At 42.7% G+C, this 11,268-nt stretch overlaps 1 protein-coding gene across 1 annotated transcript in view; it reads right to left on the bottom strand.

Annotated features, from left to right (window-relative positions):
• Positions 1-3,084: 3,084 nt before the first annotated feature.
• Positions 3,085-11,268, bottom strand: part of LOC306913283 (complement C3-like) — a gene marked incomplete at its 5' end in the record, with an annotated part of 68,001 nt that continues 59,817 nt past the window's right edge. The window contains 5 exons of the mRNA XM_079489874.1: positions 3,085-3,487; positions 5,549-5,705; positions 7,083-7,166; positions 7,709-7,816; positions 8,184-8,276. Coding sequence (XP_079346000.1) covers positions 3,346-3,487; positions 5,549-5,705; positions 7,083-7,166; positions 7,709-7,816; positions 8,184-8,276 — 584 coding nt within the window. The 3' untranslated portion in view covers positions 3,085-3,345. The remainder of the gene's footprint in view (positions 3,488-5,548; positions 5,706-7,082; positions 7,167-7,708; positions 7,817-8,183; positions 8,277-11,268) is intronic.

Here is an 11,268-nt window from a genome sequence, read left to right as displayed (position 1 = left end):
GCGGGTGTATGCACGAAACGAGTAGGCGCGACAATTTCACGGGACCGCGCCCACGTAAATACGCTTGCGTTGTCGCCGCTCGACTTCTCCGTGCGTACAGAAAAATAACGCAGGTCTGATTGAAAATGAATTACTAGGTGCGTAAAGGGCCTTTCAAACGTGAAGCGATATAACGCGCCTATAGTTCATTTTCAATGAGACCTGCGTTTTTGCGCGGAGCACTGCGACAACTCAAGCGTAATTTACGTGAGCGCGGTCCTGTGAATTTGTTGCGCGCGTGCTCGTTTCGTGCACACGCCCGCGACTCACCAGACATGGATACTGTTTAGCCTTTTTTTTAACGCTTGCGTTGTTGCGCCCCCTCTTGAGCAGACCTGGAGGAGACCTGTCGTTGATCCAGGCAACAACGCCTTCGTTCCTCGCTTCCCGTTTGAAAGGACCTTTACAGTCTGCCCGTCCATCTCACCATATGCACGCTTTTCCATCCTGGTGTGTTTGTGTTCTCCCAGTGGCTTGTATATAAATGCTGATCGTTCAGACTGGTCCCTTGATCATGTAGATTCTAACCTGAAAGAGAGGGGAGGACCCAAAGCATTGTATAAACATTGTTCTTACTTTAATTATTGTTTCGTCACATTGTATTGGAGCAGGGAACTCTACTGACCCCAGTCACTTATCGACAAGTAGCTGTAATAGGCCCTTTACCCATGGTCTACATGTCAAGACCCATTTGAAATCGGTAAGTCAGTGAGGGCACAGCTCCGCCCCTTTATGTGCCCTTTGCCAAAGTCAGCATCGATGCTGACTTTAGCTGACTGCAAATAAATTACCCACAGTTCATAGCGTTACCAGGGGAATGAGGGGGATCCTCCGAACGTCAATCATTTAAGTATGCAAATTAGTTATGCATCGCGGTTGGAATGTCAACAAACACAATAGTGCTTTCTCACTGTTCTCAAAGGGAGACGGAATGGAAGGATAGGCTATATATTTAATAACAATAATAATAATAATAATAAGGGAAACATGATGAGAAATGACTGATGAGCAAAGTAAAAGAATATGGAAATGCAATTTATAATGAATATTATTATATATTAATATTACAACCCCTATCACACAGGAAAGTGTATTTATGAAACTAATAATAAAACGATCAGCTTAAATACTAAAATAGACGTGATAGACATGTATAAATAGGCGAAGCATGTAGGTAGGCACTGGCTGTGAATAAGGGCAGTTTTTATAAAGTGATGCAAAGTGTTATGAATGGCGGACTCATCTTCAAAGTGCTGTCCCATTTCTTTCACAACAATTTGGAGCCCTTGCAGCCTCTCACCCTCAAGCACTTACAGCTGACATCACTAAAGTCAATGAGGGTTCAGGGCTTGAGGGAGGCAATTGGGATTGGGCCATAGACTCCAACGCATTCCGTAAAGTTCCGGATGTCCCCATTCAATAGAATGCGCGTCACTTTCCACTTCGGGGGAAAATTAGGTGCCCCCCATGAGGCAAAAATAACGGAATGCATGGGTTCCCAGTTTGGCTGTATACTGGCAGTTTAGCTCAACATTAGCAATTGACAGAAAACTGTGAAATGTTAGAAAACAAACAAATCAACTAAACACATGAAAACTTAAGTAAGCTACAAAACATTTACTTACAGATATGTTTGACCAAAGGCAAGGCTGGATATGTTTGCACTCTAACAAGCCATGTTACTTTTTATCTGCTGTGCTGGCTGGCACACCAGCTGAAACCAATTGACACTATTAATAATTGCCACCTCCAATACCCACGTACCTCATGCAGACTGAACCATAATACAAATGTAAACGCCCAGTAGATGGCGTCCATGTGACTCAGGGGAAAAAAGGAACAAGTGTGTGTTTGTGATCGTAGGCCTACAAAAAATTACCTGGCAAAAAGAGCAATTCAAATTGCATAAACTTTGTAGGCCTACATGTTTGAAATGTAAAAAGTAAATAAACACCTCCCCCCACACACACACGCACGCACGCACGCGCACACACACACACACACACACACACACACACACACACACACACACACACACACACACACACACACACACACACACACACACACACACACACACACACACACAAACACACACACAGTACACACACACACACACAGATGTTTACACGTGTTTTTCAGATGAATCAATGTAAATGGGAAATCCTCAACCAATGTTGTTTGTTTGAGAATCAGAATTCTTCTTTGTAGGCTAGATATGTTTTCTACATAGGCCTATAACATCAAATGTGTACTCAGTGGAATTTGTGACGATGGAATATGTTTTTTGAAGTGAATCTCTGAACTGCCATCTATCTATAAATGTAGAGGTTTGGCACGTATAGCTCCGTGTCCAAAAAAGGAAAAGAGACCTTGTTTCTATCTCGACTCTGACTGAAGTAGGCCTACCACTTTACGCTCTTCATGGCGTAACCCCTGAACTGACCTCCCCTTCAAAATGATAACCAAACCAAAATACACAGAATGCTTATTACATACATTTATTTGTAACTAAACGTTACATAATATTCATACTGGACAAAGACCTATCCCTAGACACCAATATACTAGTAAATTATTATGAAATAATAAGGTACAATAACATTGTAGTATAGGCTATGTTGCGTTCACTGTCGGGACGGTACATTTATGAAAAAAATAAACCAAATACATACTGTAGAATGGAGAGGCCATGTTGACCCATTTCATATAGTGATATAAGACACAGACCATGTGATGAGGGACACACACCGTTTTAATGATGTTTACATACAGTAGGCCTACAACTCCCCCTATAGGCCTATTGCCTTCAACCATCTGGCTGAAGGCTGAAACCATCTTGGCTTGTGGTGGACATTTTTTTTTGGGTCAACATTACATTTTTGCCACAGACATACAAAATGAGTGGACAATAATATTACCAGAAACACATGAATAGATAGCCCTGAATGACAGGTCTGTAACTTTGAGAGTGTTCAAATGGAACCAAATGGACCCTTATGGGTCCATTTGGTTCCATTTGAACGCTCTCAGAGTTAAGGGGATCTTTGCAAATAAAACATAACCACTACTACTAGTGGACTCCTACTGTGACATATAGTGTCATAGTAAATAATTGTCATAATCTGAGGAAAACCATGGAGACTTGACATTCACTAAAGTGGGTGTTGTGATAAAAATAAGAACATTATAATGGTAAAATGTGTAAAAGAGAAAATTTAGAATTTCCCACAGACAAGACCAAGTCTTTGCCACGGACACATGTGCCTGTGTGCGGACATGTTGATGATGACGCCCCGCCTTCAACTAATCCGCACATCCAAAGATTTCGAGCTCTTTTTTGACCTTGCCCAGGGCTAAGCACAAAGGTCTGACTTGTGGATCCTGACATTCTGTTTGTGTGGGCCAATACTCAATCCATGTCCTCTCACCGATTGAATACTCGTACCTATAAGGACAAAATAGAAGATAGAAAACACAGTGCTTGATCATGTTTTTAATTATACAACGTTATGATGCTAAAAAGAAACCATTCAAACCGCCAATCATTGCCGCCCCATATAATTGTGTGAAATGTTGCCAAAATGAATTAAATAAATAATAATAATAATCTATTAGGGCACAGGGTATGTTTATAATTATTTATCATGCCACATCAGGCCCGGTTCTTCCTACAGGCCGACGAAGCAGCTTCGAGCGCCATGGGGGGGGGGGGGGGGGGGGGGGGGGGGGCGCCAAAAAAATAAAACATTTATTTATTTATTTTATTTTTTTACTCTGTCCCAACTCTGTCTGCCCAGTGTCCCCCCAGTGTCCCCCCAGTGCCTCCCCAGTACCTCCCCAGTGTCTCCCCAGTGAAAAATTTTTTTTTGCTCAGGACCGGCCCTGTGCCACGTACAAGTGTAAGTACATTATTATTATTAACACTGGGGCTATTCGAAAACTACTCGCTCACACCACTTGGCATCGTGATGTTTTTTTTGTTTTTCTTTTAAGTTGGAAATATTTTGAAAAGCTAAACTTAAAGTACATACAATTTCTTCTGTAATTTAGATGCCAATACTTTTGTACTTTAACTCAAGTAACATTTTTAATGCATCTTTCTTTTACTTGAGTGTTTATGAAGGTCTGAAGACCTTTAAAAAAATAAAAATAATAATAATAATAAAATAAAGGGAAGCTCCGCACACTCAGATCTGTGCACAATCACTGTATTTATGTGTAAGCTTTTGGTACTCTATACTGACCTTCTTCATGTACTTTTGTAAGTAAAAGACTATATTTTTGCACCCAAAGAGCTTCAATGTAAATGTTTCAGTGTGTGAGCCTATATGTTATTTATGGACCTCATGCTGGCCTCGCCTGTCACACCTGTATTCAGCCCTAAGCCTTGGGTTGAGAGCGCAAACTCCTCTGTTCGACCTTTACTTGTAACAGTGTAACTTTTACTTAAATACACTAAAATATTACTAAAATATTATATATTAATTTCCCACCTAATAGTCTGAATTTAAGGAAATATCCATGGCAAACTGAATTGAAATGATGAGCGTCAACCTCTGAAGTTCTAATTATTGACAACTGAACAGCCAAATAAATCAGTTAACAACTTTCAAACCCGTTATTTTGGGCATGTCATTACAACGTAGGCAACATTTTTCACAAAGCAAAAAATGTCAAGAATTTTCAACCTCGTTAACAAAACTGTTACTTTTCAGGAAATAGAAAAAAAAACTGTGTTTGTTGTTATTACAGTCACAACCTCTTGTTAATACTTAGGATATTACTACTAATATCCTAAAGTGGCTTACTGTTCGTTTCACCCTTGTACTATAGGTTTCTTTTTTTTAAATGTTTTTTTGTGTGGCTTTCGCCTCCTATATATTTTATGGAGGGACAGACAGTAGGCTGACAGGAAATGGGGAGAGAGATGGGGGGAAGACATGTAGTAAAGGCCGTCGGGATCGGGAGTCGAACCAGACTGCCAGACTGGATTGCCAGCCAAGGTGCCTGGACCACTGAGCCATGGCCCAGGCCACCCTTGGAGGTGTCTAGAGGTACCTTTTGCTGCAAGGTACTACTGGGAGCCACACCCCTGATAGGTGTGGTTTAGCCTTAATGGGTGTGGTTAAGCCTTCTTTTTTTCACCCACTATGGAAATTGGCTAATGGGAGGGCTGTCCAGAGAACCACGTCATCACCCTCATGTCACTGTGACTCAGCCATATGAGTTCTCATATGCCCAAATATGGTGTTGTCCAACCTCAACGTGTGTCGCCACTCGTTCTGGCCAGCGTCTAGATGTGAGGGCCGTGTATAGTGGCGCGGACTCTAGACGTGAGGGCTGTGTATAGCGATGAGCTTTTAGATCTGCTATTCTCACTACTTTTGTGCGACACTATAGCATGACAAAGTGTTTTATTCATTTCCCCCCCAAAAAACAAGTACAAAATATGGAGATAGGACGTTTCTCGCTGGCGAACAGCGATATTTTTTTTTGTTATACTCACTGTTCCGTCTTTTGATTGTAGTACAAATCGGTTGACAAGCCCATGATGAGATAGGTCTTTTTTTCGACCAGCCCCAAAGCAGCTCTGCAATGGCGGAAGCTTACGAATGAGCGCAGGGCGTTCACTATACCAAGGGGGGGTCTACCCTTGTCAGTTCCTGTAGCATGCATAGATACAAAATGAAAAAGGAGAGACAAACATATAGTAAGTTCATTGGTTCTCAAACGTTTTGATGTCAAGGAAACCCCCAAATGAATATGTATTTGACCACGGACGCCTGTCTGAAATATTCTGTACCAGGGGCACCCCATAAGATTTGTGTTGTTAACCCATTCAGGCCTGACGTCGAAATAAATAAAAAAAGTTTTCTAAATCATGAACATTTTCTGAGAAAAGATTTGAGGCACATTTTAACGATTTTTCAAAAATAGCAGACCTGCAAGCTCATAGCGCGCCACCGAGTGGCGCGCTATGAGCTTGTAGATCTGCTATTTTTCAATAGCTAAATTATAACATAATGTTTAAAACACCAAAAGGGGTTCCCGCCCAAAATATTAACTAATTTTGCTTGGGGACCCCTGGGAATCCCCTTCATGGACCCCTGTAGTAGTTAGGCATTCTATTGGTTCGAGCAGAGCCATCTAATATAGAAGAGTTACGATATAGAGGGGGCAGAAACCGAGCGCTCGAGCGCTGTTCATGCAGCCTGAACTGAGCTGGAGTTGGAAATACATTGTTTTCAACGAGGGTGGCGCAAACAAGAGCTATTTTAAGCATGTGTGCAACATGACAACTGTTTTAAAGTATTGTACAACTAAAGTCTCTTTAATGTTTATGTTGTACTATTACTACAAAACAATTTAAAATAAAGTCTATGTAGGAGAGCCACCATTGGACTGACCCCATGAAGTGAACGCAGTTTGCGTAACTCGGTCTATATCTAAGGCTCTGGGTTGGAGCATTCCGATAATAAGTACAGCAAATCATTGCTATAGAGTGTTTGTTCAGTAACAGGGGTCCATCCATGCAGCTCTTTAGTAAATAATAATAACAAGTACAAGTTAATTCATCAGCTTTGTTCCAGTTTCAGTGTCATGATTTAAGTGAAGCCACTTGGGGAGTTCTCTTAAAGGGACATTGTAGTAGATAGTAGCACAATTTGAAATTTGCACCCTATGGCCAGAAACATAATGAAGTCTGTGTGTTTGAGTTTGACTAGGGTTTGACTGGATTGGAAGGGGGAGGCTGCATGGAGGTGTGACTTTGTAGTCCAGGAAGGAAGTGAGACCACATTTTCATGACAGGTTTTTGGTCATGAACATGGCGTCACGAATAAAATATAATATAAAAAACATATTACACACATGCAAACCCCAGGAAAGTGTTTCTTGTGTCCTAAACATCATTTAAATAAGCTCTGGTTGCCAAAGGGGTGAATTGGTCCTTTAACATAATATTATTTAGATCAAATATCACTTGGTTACAGCACTTTTAAATCATAAAAAATATACATAATAATAATAATGTACTGTACCTTGCTTGAGAGCTTCCTCTATGCGCATGTGGTAAGTATCCGTAGACAACTCATTTACAAAATGTTCTACCCGCACTTTGTACACTATAGAAGACAAGACAGACACACAGCTTTAGGGTTGGTACAGTATAGGGCAGGGGTGGGGTGTTTGGAATTGTAACAGCTGAAATCAATAACATATCAGTATTCCAAAATTAATCTGAGGGCCACATTAAGTGAAGGTGGGGGCCGCATGTGGCCCGCAGGCCGCCAGTTGCCCATGTATGGTAGCCTATAGGGTATCAATAGTAGGGACCGAATCCAAATTGCTGGGTACTACCAGGTACCCATACAAATAACGAAGGAATCAAATTAAGCAATATTAGACGAGAGGGTGTGCTTTACCGTCAATAATGGCACGCCTGCGTTGCTGCACGAACGAGCCAATAGACGAGTTCCGTAAGCAGTGCAGAAGTGTCATTATTAATTACGGTAACACAGAGCCAGATGTTTGTGTAGGACATAGGAGGGGCTAGCGCCCCTCAAAAAAACATAGTGGAAGTGATTATCATGATTATGCAAAAATAATTGTGATTATATCAAATAATTGTAATAATTGTGACAGGCAGAGTAACACTTGATTTTACCATAATCTGTTTTGTTGTTAGCTTGGGTCTGGCAGGCCATATCCAGTCGTTGTCGAGCGGCCAGGACTGGATCGGTAATCTTGTCTTTCTTCTGCTTACTGCAGCTCTCTGGGAAATGCACAGTTCAAAGGAGAAAAGTGTGTGGTTATGTGATCAGTGACATGCGGCTATGTGTGGTTGCTGCACTTTTTCACTCTTTGGCGCCTCGCTACAAGAATGGGAAATTGCATCTCCAACTGAAACTTGGTTTCTTGCTTGAGCCTGTTTCAGCCAATTGAATTATATTCTGTTTTTCTGAAGTACTTTGTACTTTGTAGTGCTAACGTGAAGATGTTTCTAAACAAACATTGTGGGTTTGAGTCCTGTACCTAACACAAACATATTGCATCAAGGTTTGCCGCTTGTCTGCCAATACAACTGCACATGCATGCCGTGTGCACTCCTTCCTCAAATAGTCACACTTATCGTCACGCACCTTCAGCGCACACACACGTGTTGACATCCTGACAGAGCCGTAGGATCTCTCCATCCGGTCTGTCTGGGTGGTAGTACCTCGTACATGGTTGCCCTGTGGGGGGAGAGAGAGAGAGAGAGAGAGTATAACAAAGTATATTGTATTACACAAAAACTAATGAAAACTAAAGTTCAACTTAAGAATCCGCTTATACAAACTCCCCCGTGGCTCCCGACATGTGTGGCAGGTTTTGACCTGAGATCAGATTCTAAAAATGTCTTCTACATCCTGACAGTTCTCTGAAAAAGCTATGTTTCTATGTCAGTCGTTCTTCGATTTTTCAAAAATAGCAGACCTACAAGCTCGTAGCGCGCCACTCGGTGGCGCGCTATGAGCTTGTAGGTCTGCTATTTTTCAATAGCAGATAACATAATGCTAACACCAAAAGGGGTTCCCGCCCAAAATGGGTTAAGACTCACCCATGGCTTCCGCGTGCGGTTAGGGTTTAGTTAGGGTTTGGGGTAGGCTAGGGTGTTGGACTAATGCGTGTCGGACTGTTAGTACGTCGGACCAAACATATATGCACCCGACTCACCTGACAACAAACTGAAGTCAAAATGAAAAAATAAATAAATAATAATAACAAATGAAGAGAGGGTACAATGAGTGGTTGCTGATGATTTATCTACGGTCTGGGAACCCCCAGGAGTCCTTGATGGAGTTCCAGGGAGTTCCCAAAAAAAATGTGTTAATATACAGTAGCATCAAAATCATTTGAACCACTATAACCCTGAGAACTGAGGCTGATTCTAAGAATGTCTTCTTACTGTACATCCTAACAGTTTTCTGTCAAACGTATGTTGCTATATCAGTGGGTGGTAATTCTCATGTCAAGCCCCAAAATGATATGGATTTGGCCGCCGAGCCCCATTTGAAAATGCACAACTTTTCATGATTCTCAGATCTATAGGCTCGTAGCATGGCACAAAGATGCTTTCGAAGAGGCATTTGCATCGAGGAGCGCTGTGTGTACAATGCATGATCGCCTCGGCCAACAAAACACTCTCACACGACCCACAGTGAGTGAAGCCTGATTTAGTCTTCGTCGTACAACATGTTGCATGCTGAAAATAGCTGATCTGCAAGCTCACAGCGTGTCACGTCACGTAGAGTTATAAACGATAGAGGCTATACTGCCCCGCCCCCTGCTATTCATTTCGATGGAAGTTGCTCAGTGGCGTTTTGAAGTACCCGGAAGAATGCTCTACTTCTGCATGTTTTTGAATTTTGCCATTTCTGCAGTGTTGGGCAAGTTGGGCACCCGACCCCGTCCCGTCTCCAATCTTCCAGACCATCGCACCTGATCTCCTCCCCTTCATCACCTCCACCATCAACACCTCGGTAACCTCAGGGTGGGTCCCATCTGCCTTCAAGTCAGCCAGGGTAACGCCACTCCTCAAGAAACCAACTCTTGACCCCTCAGATGTCAAGAACTACAGATCGGTATCACTCCTTTCCTTTCTTTCCAAAACGTTTGAACGTGTTGTCTCTAACCAGCTCTCTCTCCATCTCTCACAGTGTACAACCTGCTGGATCCCAACCAGTCAGGATTCAAGAAGGCCCACTCCACGGAAACGGCACTCCTCGCAGTCACAGAAGCGCTACATGCTGCCCAGGCTGCTTCCCACTCTGCAGTCCTGATTCTTCTAACTGTAGACCAATCGGCAGCATTTGACACAGTGAACCACCAGCTGCTCCTAGACACCCTAGCTGATCTAGGCATCGGCGGGACGGCGCTAAAGTGGTTCTCCTCCTACCTCATCGACCGGACCAGGTTTCTTGGAAAGGTTTGCTATCATCCCCCGTACCCTGGGGTCCCACAGGGATCTGTACTTGGTCCCCTCCTTTTCTCCCTGTACACTAAATCTCTTGGCACTATCATCACTGCTCACAATCTATCCTATATCACTGCTATACCGATGACACACAACTGCTTCTATACTTCCCCCCTCAAGCTGAACCCAGACAAGACTGAGCTTCTCTTCTTCCCAGCTAAGTCCTGCCAAATGCGTGAGCTAACAATTTCCTTGGTGACGTGTGTCCCAACAGCCAGGAACCTTGGTGTCAGTGGCGTGCACAGACATTTAGAGGGGCAGGTGCTCAAGTTAAAAAAGGGCACCTTGTGCAGCGCGTGGAACCGGCCGGTTGCCTTAATCCATTTTGGGCGGGAACCCCTTTTGGTGTTAGCATTATGTTATGCTTTAGCTATTGAAAAATAGCAGATCTACAAGCTCATAGCGCGCCACCGAGTGGCGCGCTATGAGCTTGTAGGTCTGCTATTTTTGAAAAATCAAAAAAAGAGAAAAAAATGTTTTTTTTTTGTTTGTTTTTCCAAAAGGGCACATTGCCAAAAGGGCAGGGGGTGCTCTAGCACCCCCTAGTGTCTATCTGTGCACGCCACTGCTTGGTGTTGTCCTGGACAGTCAGCTCTCGTTCAATACACACATTACAGCTGTCAATCGATCCTGTAGGTTTACACTCTATAACATAGGACGAATTAAACCATTCCTCACACAGGAGTCAGCCCAGCTCCTAATCCAGACAACAGTCTTGTCAAAACTTAACTATTGTAACTCCCTCCTTACTGGCCTACCGGCATGCACACTTAAAGGACCACTTCACCACTTTTCAACATCTCTTCATATAATTGGTCCTCACTAATGTTCATGATGAAACACCACCATTTCTTTCCTACTCAGTCTGTGTCTCATAGGAGGGCTTTGGGCAGTTCGGACACCCGTCCACCAGTGACATCATCATTAGGCAGATTTTTTTTAAACAAGATTTGTTTTAAAATATATTTAGATTTGTATTATCGTGAGAACGATGGCTTCAACTTTTGCATTGCAACTTTTCAGGCAAAGAAAGCCTGCCGTTTCTATTAGCTTGGATTCACCATCGATGATGTCACTGGTGGACGGGTTTCTGAACTGTCCACAGCCTTCCTATGAGACACAGACTGAGTAGGAAAAAAATGGTGGTATTTTATCATGAACATTAGTTAGGACCAATTATAGGAAGAGAAGTTGAAAAGTGGTGAAGTGGT

Source organism: Electrona antarctica, assembly GCF_951216825.1.
Source record: "Electrona antarctica genome assembly, chromosome: 20".
Classification (NCBI taxonomy): domain Eukaryota; kingdom Metazoa; phylum Chordata; class Actinopteri; order Myctophiformes; family Myctophidae; genus Electrona; species Electrona antarctica.
The sequence above is the reverse complement of the archived record's forward strand: the minus strand, read 5'-3'. Positions and strand labels throughout refer to the sequence as shown.